A 17,039-nucleotide genomic window follows, 5' to 3' on the forward strand; every position below is an offset into this window, starting at 1 on the left:
ATTAAAGTTGAAATGTGTGAAAAACTTTTATCGATGATTTTGGAAATAATAAACAAACTTTTATCTCACCTCACAAACCGTTAAATTGGGAGAGGTTACAAAATGTTGAGTTGGAGAGTTAAGTGAGGGGCTTTTCAATAATTCAAGTAAGGTGAAGTTTCTCCTCCCTCCTTAACCCTCCTCACTTTAACTCTCTAAAATTCCAATCTAAGCAAGTCTCAAGGGATTGGGTTATGCCGCTCTTCTAACTAAAAGAATAGTAGTCTGTCATTGTTGAGGTATAAAAAGGTTTTTTAAAAAAAATCTTAAAAAATAATAAACATGAAATATATAAGATTTTGACCCTTATGTATTCAACTATTGAATGTTTTAAAAAATACTACATGTTATACACTTTGCATTCAATTGATTAGAAAGTAGAAACATTCAATTTTCATGCATTAATGAATTTTATTTTTTGTGGGTATTCAAGCCCTGGCTCAAAAGTTGCCTCTGCATTGCAGATGAAATGGCCAGAATAGAAGTAATAAGAGAGTAGGTAGCAGAAACAGATATTCTCATTCATTGATTGTTCTTGACTTGTAGAAGGAAAGCATAAATAAGTATGACAGAAAATTGAATCAACAATTACAAATATCTGAACTTGCATTGATTGACTACAAATTGGAAAGTTATAGTTGATCAAAGAACTGGTAAACAATTGATACATTGCATATCAATGAAGCTACACCATAATGAATTCCTAAAAAAGGTGAATATATATATATATATATATATATTTTTTTTTTTTTAACGTGAAACCCATCCAATTGTCCACCGGATCAAATAACTGGTAAATAAACAATGGGGCTGATAAAGGTGATTTTGAAGTGAAAAAAAATAATCATATTTCTCCAGTCAATGCACTATCTTGACTTGAGGTTGTGTTTCCACTGCAACTGGAATGTGTTCCTTCTCCATCTCTCCGGCCGTGGGGCAAATGTACAAGTGCTAGATAGGAATTGAAGTCCCTCTGGAAACACCAGAGCTGCACCCAATCATATTGTTTGAGATCATTGTTGTTTTTCAGAAACTCTGTCCATCCTGAAGTCAAGTTGTAGGTGAAAGAAGTACCCATCTGCCATCTGATGAAATTCAGTTTGAGTTCCCTCAGACCAGGATCAAGCAATATTACTTCAATTGAACCACCTTTGATTTTATCAACAATGTCATGCTCTTCCTTTGTAAGGAAATTTGTAGTCTTGAGTTTTCCCTTTGGGATTGCAAAACGGTTGTGATGCCTCTTCAGGTCTGACCCTGTCAGTGGCTTCTGTATCACTAACTTTGGTTCAGTACCGTTCATCGCGCGGATTCTGTTCTTGAATTGGACTGGCAAGTCTGATTCTGGAGGTGGGTTTAGGCCTTCCTGACCTACAACTGCTTCTTCTTTCATAAGCTTTGGCTTCTTCAGTCTCGTCTTCTCATCGATGTTATCCTTCCAACCATCCACTCTCTTGTTCTTATTGATTTTCCTGTTGTGTTCCCCAAGCGAGTTCTTTCTTTCTCCAACAATGATTCTCTTCTTCATGGGAAGTTCACTATGAAGAACCTCTCTGCATTGCCCCATCGGATTGATTGAGAAAAACTTGTGCGACACGGTTTTTGCCAGTATCTTCTTCTCTGCATTGCCATCATCCCCTCTCGGACCTTGTTTGGCAATTCCTACAGTCGACACAATCTTCAGCTTCCTGGGTTTCTTGCTGATTTCCTCAACTGGGTTTGTTTCTGATTTATGTGCAGGAGCCACTGCATAACTTCTAACAAAGGTCCTCTTCTTGAAAGGAAGTAACGCCATCTCTGTCTATCTTCTCAAACCCAGAAAGCAAAAACAGACGGACAAGCCACACAAGAACTCAAAAGCACCCAGAAAGCCAAACAGAAACTGAAACAACAATGGTGTATGAGAAAGTGAGAGTGTTTCCTATTTGTGTAGGTATATAAAGAGAAGTGAAAATTCATAGTAGTAGTAGTAGTATGAATCCGAAGAGGACAATGATTTTTATATAAGATTTGGTTGATCCTCATTTAATATCTCTGTTTCTAGGAAGGACACTGATGTTTTTGGCGCCAATCTAATGAATGATGATGTGGCAATAATCCATTGGTCAATATTCATACCTCGTTAGGGTTTTGGTTGAAGACTCCCTAGTTTATTTAAACTGATTGTCCTAAGTTCCAACGTAATAGAAACACCACCTTTTTTAAAAGAAAAAAAAATCAAATTCTCTAAATTTGTGATCATCTGGGTTTCTTAAGGGCCAAGCAACTTGACTTGGAGAATTATTAGGGTTTCTTGGTAGCCAAGTATGTGATTTCTGCCTGGATTTTGGATTGAACCAGTAGTACACACTGTACAGTATACGCCTCAAATATGTTTCTCAAATATCACAAAAAGAATACAACAGATCATTCCCATGAAAAAATGTTACACACTCAACCATCCTCACTTGGCAAATAAACAGTAATTGAAGCTGATTTCAAACACAAAAGGTACATAATTTAACTGAGATTGCTAGATGAGTTCAAGAAGGTCGACGCGTATCTTATATTTTGATAGTGTGTACAGAAGGCAGGCCAGCTAAGCACCGTTCTTCTTAGCCCATGGCTTGATCACAGCCACGACGATGATTACAACGATGATGAGAAGGATGATAATGGCGATGCACATCCATTTCCGGGAGTTCTTCTGTAGTGACTTCGCCCTTTGAAGGGCAGTATTTCCTGACTGCACGTGATCTACAGCACTCGAGACCTACAAAACGCAGAAGGCAATCATAGATCAGTAACTAGAAACATTGAATGAATTCTGCTATGTGATGAAATTTCATGCTGCAATTTCACATCGTGGTACGATTTCATTACCTGCGATTCTATATTGTCAAGCATATCTCCTTGTGCGTCCACCAAAACAGCCATGTCCATGAAAATCTTCACATAACACAGATTGATATCATCAATTCCAGAATTATGATTTTAATAATGTTCAGACTTCTCATTAAAACACATAGCATTTTCCTACACATTATACTCCCTCTACAGTCTCCTCCAAAAAATTCTGTATAAGACATGGATAATCACTGCAAATAATGGGGATGCCGAGCCTCTTTGAGGCTGTGGCAAATGACTCAGCTAAATAGGTGCTTGAATTTATGTTTAGCAGAGTTCCTTATAAGATGAAAACTAATAATATGAGTTAAGTTCCCTGTTGATCATTAAAGTCGATCCAAAAATTGAAAAGCATAAATTTGGATAGCTGTGGTGTTGTTCAGCATTGGATATTCTAATAGAAACAAAAAAATATCAATACAAAAACTGAATGAAATACCTGTTGTAGCTCAAGAAGCCTTTTCTCCAAATCTCTAACAGCATCATGGCGCTCTTGAATTTCTGCTACAGTGTCCACCACCTGCAAACACAAGAAAGAATTTATTGGGATCAGATATTACCAGTTAAATTTTACTTGAGCTAATGCAAATACTGGCCTACTGGCCCAGTAGTAAATTTTCCTTCTTTTTTTTTTCCCTGACCAACAGAAGTAGCAGTAGGCATGATCACAATATTGGGCCAGCGGTAAAATAGACAACCGACGATGGATCATATGGAAGATTTATTAATGTTAACTACTTAACTTTCAAATTACCTGCTCTCAGCTCCAGAGGTTGGGTGAAAGACCAAATCATTCCAGAAGACTCAATTTCCTCAACAGTAATTCAACTTTAGATTCTAAACTTGCATAGTACTTTCCACTACTCGAGGACAAAGGAAAAGAAGAGGTGGAAAGAGAAGGGACAAACCTGGCCTCGCCCTTGCTCATGAATTGCTTTCTGGAAAATTTGCTCACTGTCTCCAGTCTCGATCAATCTATCAATTGTCTGTACATCGCTGAATATCAGAACATAGCTTATATAAAAACTCAAGAAATTTTAAGTGTGCAACGATGCTTCACCTCTTCATCAGCTCTTGTGCCCGTCACTGACAATCACAGAAAACACAAAAGATAAGGATTAGCTCACCATATCATGCAATTTCAGGGAACATGACAGATTGTACTACAATTAAAATGTATCAAGAGTACAAACCTGTAAAAACACGCCTCTCAACAACCTCCCGGTACTCTTGTTGAATATTCTCCCTTAAAGTCTGCAAAGTATATTAATAATCACAGGTGAACATTGGGAGACCACAGAAAGTAGAAACAAATGCGGTGAGTAAGGAGGAGAATCTGAATTTATAATTTATATAGATCTGACAAACCTGAAATTCATCCATCTTGTCTTTGAACTTCTTCTTTAAAGCACTGTAAAAGTATATAGCAGAAGGTGAAGTCAGATCCAGGGATCTGATAACGAGGACTCCAAGAATGTAATGCTCAGCCTAAAGGACAGAGCAATGATAGTAGAACGACATTCAGCAGGCAGATAAACATAAGTTCAGCCATTCAGCAATTCCAGCAATGGTGGCTAGCAGTATTGAAAATTTTAGTAATTCGATAAAGGAGCTTAACTTCAAAGAGACATATGAGCTAATTTCAGCCATTGAACTAATGGGCCTTTGGTAAAAGTGGGGAATAACAAGCGTTTAGTGGTACGACCTATACTTTTTCATCATAGTATCATATATTCATATTTTATAAACGTCAGGGAAAATGCAGACATACAATGTAAGGTTGTCTGCTAAGATCGTTCTATATGAAGTTAGCTAAAGAATGCACATACTCATGCTATCACAAGCATTTCTGTGGTCATCAATTATGTAATAAGACAAAACAGGCTCTTCTTTCTCTATCCCTAGCACTGCAAGGTGTAAAACTAAAAAAAATATTTTTTTTAAAAATCAATTCAGCCTTTCTGTTAAGGTTTCACTTCTCATATCTCATGTATTTCTACAATAACTTAACTCGTGGGATACAATAACAGGTTAATATCAGAGTTGTAGTTTAACTTACATGGTTGTCACCGTTCTCGAGCGGTCTACCCCTGTTCCTTTTCCACATCCAGGCTTCTGCCTATTTGTCAAATTCTGAACCAATAAAAGATCCAACACGTCAGCAAAACAAAAGAATCAAACCTTCAAAACAAAATTCAGGTTTTGATCTTACCTCTTTGTCAAGCTGCTCGATTTTTGTTTTAATAAGACGGGCAACTTTCCCAACTTCATCAACATCTTTCTCCATTCGCTGTTTGATAGCTGTAGTCAAAACAGGATCAGTCAAGTACAATTTTTTTTTAATATTCAACGATGAAAAACACATGCAACAAATTAACAAACACACAATATTTGAAGAAAAAAAGAACTATTTACCGCTATATCACAGAAATGCATCTGCTAACGTGATGGTATATTTATCCTTATTACTTCATGAACAAATTTCAGCATTTCTCATTCGAAGATTGCATCAGAGCTTTATCAATACTCTAAATTTACAAAATTCAGATTGAAGAAACACATTCAACTGATTGATAATTTGTAATTAGCTATTAGTGTAACAGATTTTGTGTTTCACACTTAATTCTGGCGTGTGCGAACTTACTAATCTAGAAATTGCCACAGAATGGTCCATGCACACATATGCGCAGCTTTGCTCTTACATATATCTAATCCCATTATTATAATATCCAGTTTTTTTTTGTCTGATTATAATATCCAGCTGATATATTAAGTTTATGAAAAATTTAAACTATGGTGGCATTCTACAAACAAATGAGGCTCGTATTTCAATTAAAACACAAGAGGCTCTTGATTACCTTTCATGGCAGGAGCCTTTGTCACAGCCTTTGACTGCTCATGAGCATCCTGCAGACACCAGTTTTTGAAACAAATAAATAAATAGAAAAAGGAATTGCATCATATGCTCTTAGCAGATATTCTAGTATATTAGGTTAATCTGCATTCCCTATACAATGGAAGGACTCAATGCTTTCAAAGAGAACAATACATTATCTAAATCTAAAATGTGAATGCTTTGATGGAACATTTAGCAACACCCAAAACTAGTAAAGGAATCTAAGAGCCTTACCATATCTTTCTTCTTTTCCTACTCCTCCCTTTTTTCCCTCAAGAACATCTTACCGCTCTCTCTCAAACTCAAACTGCTTGAGGGAAAATTTTAAGAATATTTAGGTTTTTTTCTTCCAATGTCTTTTAATTCTCCCATCTTTTCTAAGCTCCCTTTGCACAAGTCCCATCTGCTAGGATTGTGCTCATTTTAAGGCAGGTCAGGCTCATTAGTATTTAGACAATCAACGTAACCATTTGTTTCCTAGATTGAATGCTGGTATCAGGGGGGACTAGATAACTGTTTAAACAGTCATGAAAGCCCTGACAGAATCCATGGGAGAGCACTACTGTAGAAGGAAAATATTCAATAGGTAACAAATCCTTAATAGTCCTTGTACAAACAAGGACCTAGGAAAGAGAAACCATAATGGGAAGGGAAAAAGTCCTTGTACCTGGAGCTTCTTAAGTAGCTTATCAAGCTTCTCATTTTGCTTCTCGATCTCTTGGACCTGGAAAAAAATAAATCAGACATATTTAGGCTGTATGATACCTAACAAGGAAATCAACGATCAACAACTTAGTTCCACAAAAAATCTATAATGTAAACTATGAGAAGAAAGAAAATTTAAGAATAACAATATATTGTATATTGAATTATTGAGTATTCTTCTTGCTTAGGCATTCAAGGAATACTCATAGAGAAAATCTGCAGCACCTTTTTGAAAAAATCTTCCAAGCCTAGATCTCCGGAATTCATTGGAGCATTAGCTCCCATCTCAATATCTCCACTTCTAGAGGGTTGACCCCGAGGGATCTCAAAAGAATCCTGCAAAAGCATCATCAAGTCAAGTAAAGTCTTTGCAACTTAGGAAAACCAAGCCTCAACCATATATCTCATGTCATTTTTTACAGAAAAAATGGGGTAAAACAAAACCAAGTTCATTGCCTCTAATAACACAAGTAGCATGCAGAGATAACCATTCTGAACAGATCAGACTTTAAAGCAGAAAACTGGGAGCTAGAGAAACGAGCCTACTTCAAGATGAACCTTTTTTTCTTGCACTGAATGGGCTTTCCTGAATCCACAGTCTAAGATACCATAAATCCTAACCAATTTTTACAAAAGTTCAACTAAGTAGAGAGTTTAGAAGAACTGAAAATTCTTTTAAGGCAGGTATTGTAATGACTAGAAACCATATTTTCAGTTGCAAATCAAGTAGCTCCAATGAATATCATGTGAAAACATCTTAATTGCTTCCAAATAGCAGCAAGCCGATAATGTGTTTGTAACTCAGCAAGATTAAAACAACCTGATATTTATTCTATACGAATATAGCAATTGAATTCTAGAAAATAAGTAATCATAGAATTACAGCTTGATAGCCATATAACATGTGATTCAATTCTTTTAAGCAGGGCCGCTGATTCTATTCACATTCTGCAATTATTACAAAACACAAAAACACTGATTTAATAGTTGATAATCAATACCATTATTTTAAAACGATATATATTTGAATCTACAAGTAAAAAGAGACCTTTTTTTATTTTTTTTTGTAATGGAATTAACTTGTCTCTCGTGGCCTTTCTCATCAACGAAGCAGAAAATTCCTGAAAGATATAACTAAAATAACCAACAATGTTCACATTCTCAATTCTCCTTATTAAAAAAAAAGATCCAATTGATTATCGATCTTAGATCAAGACAAAACCAATGAAACCCAACTCTTAAACATGTCCAATTCCAAACAACAACCAAACAAAACAAATTAATATATGAACAAAAAAGCCTAAATTGAAAGCACACATTACCGCTAAAAGGTCGTTCATCGTCGAAGACGGAGCTCAAAGGACCTCGCGAGAGAAATCTTCCAGATATTCTGAAATTCGGCACTAAAGGGGCCAAAAAAAGGAAAGCTTTCGGATCTAAATTGTTGTTGCAGAAAATTTATGCAAGACCTGGTTTTTCAAAGTTAAAAAAACCAGGCCTTTTTAGGGTTCGTATTTCTGTAATGCACAATAATTTCGAGATCGAGAGAGAGAGTGGGGGGGGGGGGAGAGAGAGAGAGCGGTGTTTTCGTGATGAAACAGCGAGGAGAGAGAGAAGTAGGTGACACCGTGACAGAGCGGGAAGGCAGCTTTTTAGGGATATTATAATATACAGCGCAGTCCAGGAATGTAATAGATGTGGACAGATCATTGTAGGTGGATCCCACAACGTGTTCCCCTGACTATACGGCTGTGATCTTCTACTAACTATTGCTTCATTGCCTGTCTGTCCGGGATTGGAGGAGGTCCGAGTGTCAAAAAACATTGATTTCCTCCGGTGCCAGTCAGGGAAGGTTCGACCTGCTTGATTGAAGCCTTGAACAATCCATTTTTACATTTAATTCAACAATTTAGGTTAAAATATTGAAAACCCAGAATTTAATTCATCTCATATTGAAGCCTCAGGCTTTGGGTTCCTTGGAACCATCGCACAATCGTAGTTTCAGCCTCTGGGAGGTGCATCACCGTCTGGACAGTTACCCATTCACCAGTGTCCTCCGTCACCTCCATTTCCAGCGCGCCGTGGCCGTCACTGAGCAAGACCGCCAACTAGCACAGCCGATGCAATCACGTTTACACATGGAGTCTGAGTATTTGATAGAATTCAACTTTACCTCTTAGAAGTTAAAAGAATACACTGGGAAGTAGAGGCCGCTGTGCAAGGTACAAGTTAAACCCTAATTAGAGTTTCTGTAGAGAAGTAGAGATTGTCCAGGTGACACAAAAATAAGGGAAAATTATAATGAAAAGAATAACCGTGTTGATTTATTTAAGGGTCGTGTTCTTTACGTGTGTGATCTGACCGACTCGGGTTGTTTGCGGACCAGGACCCAGAATCCCAATGCTATAAATACGTATTCTACACACACCATTTCTTAATTCTTCTCATACTTTCTCAATCAATCTCTCTGTTTATGTTCCTTTCTTGAGGCAGGCTGAGTACTCTGCAGTTCCAAGAATATTAAGGTACGAATCCTGGGTTTTGTTGTCTGATGTTGATTCCTGATTTGCTTACACCTCTGTTTTATAATCTTACCACTTGATCGCTTAAAATATTTTATCTTTTGCAAATTAAAGATTGGAATTTGGAAGCAGAGGATCGTTTTGATTTGGGTTTTATTTTGATTGCTGTTACCTGATCTCATATTTCTGTTTGTGGCTTGTTGCCCTATTTTCATGATTGACTCCCTGCAAGAAATCAACTGTGTTTGAAGCCTTCTCTTTCTGAGTATGGTGGTGTGTTAAGTATGTGATGATTTGGTGACAGAGTCGCTGGTTCTTATCTTCTAAGAACTTTGAGTACAAATAATGTAAAGGAGCCGATATAAGATCATGCAGATGGATAGAGGGAGATGCTAGATGCAATAGTTTATGTTCATTTGCAGAAAGAACTTTCAATATATATAGATATATATATAAGATCATGCAGCTATATAGAAGGGAGATGCTTGATGCAATAGTTTATGGTCTTTTGTAGAAATAACTTCCAATCCCTGAAAAACTTTTCAAGTGCCAGTTAATAAATCTGCATTAATTTGCAAAATTGTAGGCTTAGTTTTGGCATGACAACGTTTGGCCACATTAAAATGGTATAAAATGTAGTTGTTTGTAATTGTTTTCTCGACATGGAATCCTTTTTGCAATGTATGCCTTTTCTAGGTCAATCACAGTATAATATTTTTTCTGTAATTTTGTTATGGATTAATTGTGTATTTTATGTTCTTGTACTGATTAGTTGTTGGGATTGATCCCTTACCAATCAGCTTTGTTAATTTCAGGAAATTTGAGCTTCGACCAGAAAGGGTTGACATTGCAATTTCAACTTGTTGTAAGAAGTACTGAGATGGAAGACAAATCTGAATATGTCATTGTGGAAGAAGAGAAGCCCAAAACGGAAGAGTTGCATGTTCAAGTTGAGACAAAGGATATAGAAGTGGCTGGTGAGAAGGAAAAGAAGCTGAAAGGTGACGAGAAGAAGGCTGATAAGAATAAGGAGAAGGAGGGGAAATCAAAGAAAAAGGAGAAAGAGAAGGAAGATAAAGAGTTTAAGTTGAAGGTAAAGGAGAAAGAAGATGACCAGGAGGAGAAAAAGAAAAAGAAGGAGAAGAGTAAGAAAGATCATGGGGAGAAAGAGGGGACGATGACAGAGGTGAAGGACAAGGGGAAAGATAAGGAGAAGAAAGTGAAGAAGCAAAATGAAGTGGATGAGAAAGTAGTAGATGAAGAGAAAGAGAAAGAGCAAAAGAAGAAAAAAGAAAAGAAGAAAGACAAAGAGGAGGACCTAGAAGATGAAGATGAAGAGAAAGAGAAAGGGGACAAGAAGGAAAAAGAGAAGAAAGAGAAAAAGCACAATGATGAAGCAGATGAGGGAGAAAAAGAAGAGGAGGAAGTGAAGAAGAAAAAGAAGAAAGACAAGGAGGACAAGAAGAAACAGAAGGATGATGTTGACGAGACAGCGTGTAAGGAAGGAGAGGAGAAATCAGAGAAGAAGAGCGACGATAAAAATAAGGAGAAGGAGAAAAAGGAGAAGGAGAAGAAAGGAAAGAACAAAAAAAACGAGGAGGGAGGAGAGAACAAGGACGAGGATGGAGAAGTGAAAAAGAAGAAGAAAGAGAAATTAGATAAGAAGGGAGAGAAGAAAGAAAAGGAGGATAAGGAGACAAAGAAGCTTGATGAAGCGGATGAGAAAACATGTGAGATTGGAGTTACCTCTAGGGATATTTTAATTGAGGATAATGAAGGGGAAGAAGGGGAGGAGAAGCAGAAGGATGAGTTAAGTCAAGCTAAAGAAAAGAAGAAAGGAAAAGAAAAGACGAAGGGTGACAAGGATAAGAGCAAGGATGTTGGTAAGCTGAAAAAGAAGTTGGACAAGATTAATGGGAAAATAGAACCTCTCCTTGAGGAAAAGGCTGATATCATGAGGCAAATCAAAGAAGCTGAGGATGCTGGTTATGTTGTTGCTGAGTAGGACAATGGTTTTGCAGGCTGATGTCAAATAGCAAGGCATGCTAGCTTTCATACTCTCTACTTCACTTTTATCTATTTGCCGATACTATGTTTTATTGAGCTATACTTTTATGTGATATACATGTGTTTATATATACTAAAAGTAGAGCTGTATGATTCATGCATTCACTTCTGTTACTAGAAACCATACCAGAGTGCCTGTTACATTGTGGTTCTAACTGACGTCAAGTGAACGAGCTTGTTAGTTTGTAGTTAAGGCTTCTGGTAATTAGTGATCAGTCTCAAATGTTTAGCATCACATGCTATATTTGCAGATGCAGAGGAGAACTTACACAATGAGTTTCAACTAATTTTCGTATGGAATCTTGGAGTCGGATTCCAATATGTTTGGGACTAAGGATTAGTAATGACGATGATGTTAACTTTCACACCCTTATTAATGAGTTCTTTATTCATTTTTTAGTGAACTAATCATGAATTAGTGCACACTAGATGGGAATATCTCCAACAAATAAGGAGAAGTACACAATTCCAAAATGTCCAACCTAGTTAGCCTTGGTTGGTTCTGTAGTGAGGCCAAATCCAAATGGGAAGAGGGGGTCATAGTGTCTATCCCCAACATTCATGGGCAGCTGATCAACAGTCTTAAACCAAGTACGGGAAAGCTTGCCGGTGAAACCATAGTCACCAAACAGAACATCAGCAACACCTTGGCCTTCAGTTCCCGGAAGCCAGGCAGCAACTAGAGCATCCATTGTGTCGATGTATGGTTGAATTACGACAGGACGACCAGAGACTACGATAACCACACATTTCACAGCTCCACATACATTTTTGATGGTGCTAGGGCCAGGTTCAGAGATTGTCAAATTCATACCGTCACCAAAAGTCTCTGCATATGGTGGCTCTCCTACAACAACAATGGCATAGGAGAAATCGCCGGACTTGACAAAGCCAGGATCAGGGTTCTGCTTGTAGACGATCTTGGTGCTAGGGTCAATGGTATTTTTGATGGCAGTGAGGATTGTAGTACCTATTCATCAGAGAAATCCTTTGAAGATAAGGCCCTATTATAGTTGAGAGTTGAATACTACAACACAAAAAAGGAGTGAGTTGCTGATATACCAATTGTAAGGTTGTTACCACTGACTCCTTGCCATTGAATTGTCCATCCACCACATTGATTACCTAGATTGTCTGCATGGCTTCCAGCAACAAGTATTTTTGATGTTTTCTTAGGAAGTGGTAGCAATGGCTTATCGGCAGATTCACCATTCTTGAGCAACACAAGCGATCTCCTCACAGCTTCCCTAGCCAATTCTCTATGTTCCTGTTTAGATTTGGATACATATTAGTTAGTCTTAATTTCCTGTCATCTTGCCATTTATGAGTTTGAAAAGTAACTGACTGATTACTAACCTGGCTTCCGAGCTGGTCGACCAGACTGTTATCGGCTATTGGATTCTCAAAGAGACCCATCACAAACTTAACGCGCAAAATTCTCGTCACAGCATCGTCGATTCTACTCATAGGAATGATGTTATTTTTCACCTGGAATGTTAGACCGTCTATGAATTCTGTATAGTTTTCTGGAACCATGATCTGCAACATGCCAATAACAAGTATTAGGGGAAGGTAATTAAGGTAAGACTCGATGAAAGTAGTGTATCATTCCAAGTCAGTAAGGCAATGTTATACCATGTCAATGCCTGCACTGATTCCTGCTTGTATAGAGTATGAATAGTTGGCATGAGGTGGGGTGGTGATTCTGTCAATACCTTCCCAATCTGATATGACAAAACCCTGAAGCAATTCAAACATTTACACATTGCTGTAAGGTAATTCCTAAACCTAAGCCCTAAACGTTGAATCCATGTGAGCATTCGAAGGAAATTTCTTTACCCTGAAACGAAGCGTGTTCTTAAGAAAACCGGTTATAAGTTCACGGTTAGTATGCATCTTCACTCCATTCCAGCTTGAGTAGGAAACCATGACAGTTGACACTCCTTTGATAACTGAGGCATAGTAGCCTGCCATGTGAATGCTGAGCAGGCCATGTCTGTTTACCTGAGTGTTGTTCTCATTTATGCCTTCTGTTGTTCCACCATCTCCCACATAATGTTTAGCACAAGCTGCAACTTTTTTACTGCTCAAACACATAGAACTCAAGAATTAACAGCATTTAACTGATGACACTTTTTCTAGTAAAAAAAATTAAAGTCGGAAAACTTTTTAGGGTCTAATGATATTAATCTCTATTGATTAAAGTAAGCAAGAAACCTTCTGTTAATGTGGATTTTGAAACATAAAAGAAAGGATCAGTCATGTGAGCAACTAGGAGACTACCACTTATGGCCTTCTAGATTTGGAGACTGATGAAGTAAATTAAATGGTTGACTTATGAATATGATAATTGATGTGGGGTCTTTCTTGTTCAAAATTTAAACTTTTTTTTTAACATTTTGTTCTTGGTTCCTTGTACTCGATCTTATCCATGACTCAGAAAGTCCAAAGAGTCGGCATTCAATGTGGATCATGAATTTGCTTTGCCAGCAAATTGATCATATATGATAAAGACTAATGACACAATATTTGGCCATCACAACTGTCATGCATCAAAAGGTAGCCAAGTCTGATTTTCTTCTTACTTTGGTTAGGCACCATGGGACCATAAAAACCTAATAAACTACTTAGCATCTTTGAATGTTGAAATCAGATGAAGGGGAGGATTTCTTACTTTCCAGCAACAAAAGGTACACCCTTTGGAGAGTTAGCTGGGACATCTCCTTGTAGTCCATGTACTATCTCAGTCATGGCTTTAACAATGCTGGGATCTTCACTGTAACTTTCATAACATCGTCCCCATCTCGGATCTCTACATACCTGTCCAGATTTAGCAGAACGATTGAGAACTTATGTTAAAGAATTTGACAGCAATTAGTCGTTGTAATTGACTAGTTTACCGCAATGCAAGGTGCGAAAACATATGGAATGCCGGTAGCTCTGACTTCCAATGCTGTTGCAGATCCAATCCTCTTGACAAGTTCAGGGTCCCTGAAAGATGTTTCTTCATGAGTAACAGACTAGCAATACATTATTACATCATATAATTGAGTAAATCAAAATCTTTTGAAGGTTCAATAGAAGTTGGTTGTAATGTAGCATTTCATCGAACACATAGCAGACTACATGCCTGGTAGCTCCAAGCCCAATATTGTGAGGAAAGATTGTTGCTTTGTAGACATTGTTGTGGCCATGAACAGCATCAATACCATAAATCATTGGAATTCCAAGTCTTGTTGATAAAGCACCCTTTTGAAATTCATTTACCATGTTAATCCAAGTCTGTGCAGAAGCTTGTTTAGCTGGAACACTGCCTCCACCACTTAATACACTCCCTGCCCACAAAACAACTCTGCATTAATCACCCAATTTTCAATTCTTATTTTGTAGAACTAATTAGGACTAACAGTAGTACTTACCAATGAAGTATTTCTTCATCACATCAGCCGATGCAACACTGCGTTCAATCTGTGTCATTTGGCCAATCTTCTCCGCCAAGGTCATTTGATCCATTAGGTCCTGAATTCGAACATTTATCGGCTGCTTTGGATCTTTATACTTCATATATTTAGCTTCTGCTAATGCTGCATAGCAGCATACCAGCAGATAGCTCATCAAAATGATATGAACTTTTGACATGTTTCTCTCCCCAAATCACCTTTGAAATAAAAAAAAATAAAAAAAAACAAAGATTGTTCTCAATCAGAACCCTTTTATGAACTCTTAATGTAACCATGAATATATATTTGAATCCCTAAAAAAGCAGCAGCTACAACAAAAAATATGAACATTTCTTCTAAACATCATTCACAAATCACAACTATCTATATTTGGTTTGTGACAAAAGATTGGTACAAAGAGCGACAATTCAAAAGCAAGAATTGCGGGTTTGTCGTTGTTTAAGGAATTATAGCTATACCAAAGCTCAATTGGGCGATGGAAAAATGGGTGTTTGGCTTTTCCTGCATTTTCCCAGAAAACAAACAGAGCAGCTTCTTCAGATTCACAAGAAAAACAAGAATGAGATGAGAGAAAGCTTGGAACTTACAGAGAGATATGAAGAGACCCCGGTAAGTTATTTGTTGGAGAAAGACAGATAGAGGTGGGTATATATAGGAATATTGCTTTGAAGTTTGAACTTATCACTAATGAAAATGATAATCCAAAGAAGCTTCTTACACTTGTGGGTTAAAATCAATATTTTGAGTTTTCATGGCAATGCAAGTCCTCTGTTTTGTTTCTCTATTGCTAATAGAGGTCAAATTAGCAAACACATTATCATTGTCACTTTATGCCAGCCTCTACTTCATTAGAGAGGATCACATATTCACATGCATACAAATATTTGGTCAAATCAACCTTGTGTAAAGAATAATACACTTCATCTCACACAAACAAACAAACAAAGGTTTCGTCAAAGTATCAAAAAAGTCATAAAGGTAATCCGATACATTCACAATGAACCAAAGTCGTGTGAGAGAAATCTCCGACAATGCCCTTTTCTAGGCATAGGTACCATAGGCCATTTGTAATGGATTTTGTAAACGAACAAAGTCGTGCAGGCTCAGACCTAAAGCAAACAGTGGTGGACCCAGGATTTGGATTCACCGGGAGCACACTTAAATATTAGGGGTCTATCCCCAGAAATTTTTTTGGGGTTATTTATATGGCACAAAAATAATCACCAACAATAGTTTCAAGCAATAAACATTATAACTTTATTTATCACAATTGTTCTCAATGAATTAGACTGCACGAATTAGAAGCCTAAATTTTTTTGGCTGAGTGCCCTTGTAAGTTGTAACTAAACCTATATACCCTATTAAAAATGAAATTGGGTCCAACAAACATAATTATTAGAGATTCTAATGCAACTACTTACTTATAAAATTTGTACGACAGAGTTGGTATTTTACATAATTACACCGGTTTGACAAATACCAGTGTGAATAAAAGAGTAAATAATGTGAGTAAAAGAGTAAATAATGAATATAAAAACTTAGTATAAAATTGAAGAGGATCATGAGAGAGGTAAGAGAAAGTTTTAAGCCTTAGTTGTAATTTTTAAGAATTCAATGGGGGCAAAGTTGAAATTTAATGGGGGCATATATGTGTGCTTGTATATATGTTAGTGGCGTTTTCGCAAAGTCAATGGGGGCAAGTGCCCCCACTCACATCAATGTGGATCCACCACTGAAAGGATATAATATTGATTTGTAGTGTTTGGTTTGAATTTTCTAAACAAATTATTTTAATTAACTACACAATTGTAATAATCCCAAAAAATGGTTTCTTTCTATTGTCCTTAGAATAAATAGCAGGCCTTGCATATTTTTTTTTCCTGGTTACAACTGGCATTGATGTAACAAGAACAATAACTTGTTTTTTCAAGCAAAACTAGCTATATATCTTTGTTAATTTTTCAAAGAGGAAGAAAGGAAATAAAGAAACAAAAAAAGCAGGCAGCATATTACAAAATTGCTCTTCCTCCTCCATTAAAAAACAACAAAGAGATGGTCAACTTTGATAAATTTTCAATGTTTTTCAATTTTGGTAATTTTGTTTCTTATGTTCAACATATGGTCCATGTCCATCCAATAAAAGCATGCATTAATATTTTAAATAACAAAGTTTTTTTATCCCAAAAAATAAATTTTTTTTGTGGGTCTTTTTGTTGTGTTAAAAATTCAAATAACCTAATAAAAAAAAAACACTCTTTATTCTTGGAGACAAAAGAAAAACATTGGCATGTGGGGGTATGTCACACAAATGTATAAATTGCAAGAGTAATTTTCACATCTTAATCAATAATTCCTAATTGATTCATATATGGAATCTAAATTTGCCATCTTTGTATAATAACATATTATATATAAAGCCCAATTTAGTACTCTAATGGATGATGTTCATGTTTACACTTATAT

At 36.7% G+C, this 17,039-nt stretch overlaps 3 protein-coding genes across 6 annotated transcripts; 1 reads left to right on the forward strand and 2 right to left on the reverse strand.

Annotated features, from left to right (window-relative positions):
- Nucleotides 1–2,429: 2,429 nt before the first annotated feature.
- LOC120016865 (syntaxin-132-like) lies at nt 2,430–8,228 on the reverse strand. Its single transcript, XM_038869816.1, has 13 exons — nt 7,849–8,228; nt 6,752–6,862; nt 6,489–6,545; nt 5,784–5,832; nt 5,138–5,226; nt 4,985–5,058; nt 4,294–4,336; nt 4,119–4,179; nt 3,986–4,011; nt 3,834–3,911; nt 3,365–3,445; nt 2,902–2,967; nt 2,430–2,791 (listed from the first exon to the last, which is right to left on the reverse strand). The coding sequence occupies exons 1-13, from the start codon at nt 7,864–7,866 to the stop codon at nt 2,618–2,620; spliced, it is 927 nt and encodes a 308-aa protein (XP_038725744.1). The 5' UTR covers nt 7,867–8,228; the 3' UTR covers nt 2,430–2,617.
- Nucleotides 8,229–8,484: 256 nt separating this feature from the next.
- LOC120016864 (ABC transporter F family member 4-like) lies at nt 8,485–11,280 on the forward strand. 3 transcript variants are annotated; one of them, XM_038869811.1, is made up of 3 exons: nt 8,565–8,748; nt 9,020–9,051; nt 9,864–11,280. In XM_038869811.1, the coding sequence occupies exon 3, from the start codon at nt 9,929–9,931 to the stop codon at nt 11,051–11,053; it is 1,125 nt and encodes a 374-aa protein (XP_038725739.1). In that variant the 5' UTR covers nt 8,565–8,748; nt 9,020–9,051; nt 9,864–9,928; the 3' UTR covers nt 11,054–11,280. The 3 variants fall into 3 exon arrangements, with proteins under 3 accessions (XP_038725741.1, XP_038725739.1, XP_038725740.1); XM_038869813.1 differs by lacking the exon at nt 9,020–9,051 and having other exon boundaries at nt 8,485–8,748; XM_038869812.1 differs by lacking the exon at nt 8,565–8,748 and having other exon boundaries at nt 8,768–9,051; nt 9,849–11,280.
- Nucleotides 11,281–11,470: 190 nt separating this feature from the next.
- Nucleotides 11,471–15,324, reverse strand: LOC120016861 (beta-glucosidase BoGH3B-like). Of its 2 annotated transcripts, none has more exons than XM_038869808.1 (10): nt 15,164–15,324; nt 14,535–14,773; nt 14,246–14,450; nt 14,016–14,106; nt 13,790–13,935; nt 12,955–13,198; nt 12,751–12,855; nt 12,472–12,654; nt 12,178–12,382; nt 11,471–12,085 (listed from the first exon to the last, which is right to left on the reverse strand). In XM_038869808.1, exons 2-10 carry the CDS (start codon nt 14,752–14,754, stop codon nt 11,598–11,600), a joined length of 1,887 nt encoding a protein of 628 aa, XP_038725736.1. In that variant the 5' UTR covers nt 14,755–14,773; nt 15,164–15,324; the 3' UTR covers nt 11,471–11,597. The 2 variants fall into 2 exon arrangements, with proteins under 2 accessions (XP_038725736.1, XP_038725737.1); XM_038869809.1 differs by lacking the exon at nt 15,164–15,324 and adding an exon at nt 15,035–15,077 and having other exon boundaries at nt 11,598–12,085.
- Nucleotides 15,325–17,039: the final 1,715 nt, after the last annotated feature.

Source organism: Tripterygium wilfordii, chromosome 15, assembly GCF_013401445.1.
Source record: "Tripterygium wilfordii isolate XIE 37 chromosome 15, ASM1340144v1, whole genome shotgun sequence".
NCBI lineage: Eukaryota > Viridiplantae > Streptophyta > Magnoliopsida > Celastrales > Celastraceae > Tripterygium > Tripterygium wilfordii.

Excerpts from the sequence above, each read along its gene's own strand:
- LOC120016865 (XM_038869816.1), bottom strand. Across the intron at positions 5,227-5,783 it reads AAAGGCTCCTGCCATGAAAG|CTATCAAACAGCGAATGGAG; the intron begins GTAATCAAGAGC and ends TTTTGACTACAG. Across the intron at positions 5,059-5,137 it reads TCGAGCAGCTTGACAAAGAG|AATTTGACAAATAGGCAGAA; the intron begins GTAAGATCAAAA and ends TTATTGGTTCAG.
- LOC120016864 (XM_038869813.1), top strand. The coding sequence starts at position 9,929 with ATGGAAGACAAATCTGAATATGTCATTGTGGAAGAAGAGAAGCCCAAA.
- LOC120016861 (XM_038869808.1), bottom strand. The coding sequence starts at position 14,754 with ATGTCAAAAGTTCATATCATTTTGATGAGCTATCTGCTGGTATGCTGC. Across the intron at positions 13,936-14,015 it reads TTTTCGCACCTTGCATTGCG|GTATGTAGAGATCCGAGATG; the intron begins GTAAACTAGTCA and ends AAATCTGGACAG. Across the intron at positions 12,856-12,954 it reads AGAACACGCTTCGTTTCAGG|GGTTTTGTCATATCAGATTG; the intron begins GTAAAGAAATTT and ends GAATTGCTTCAG.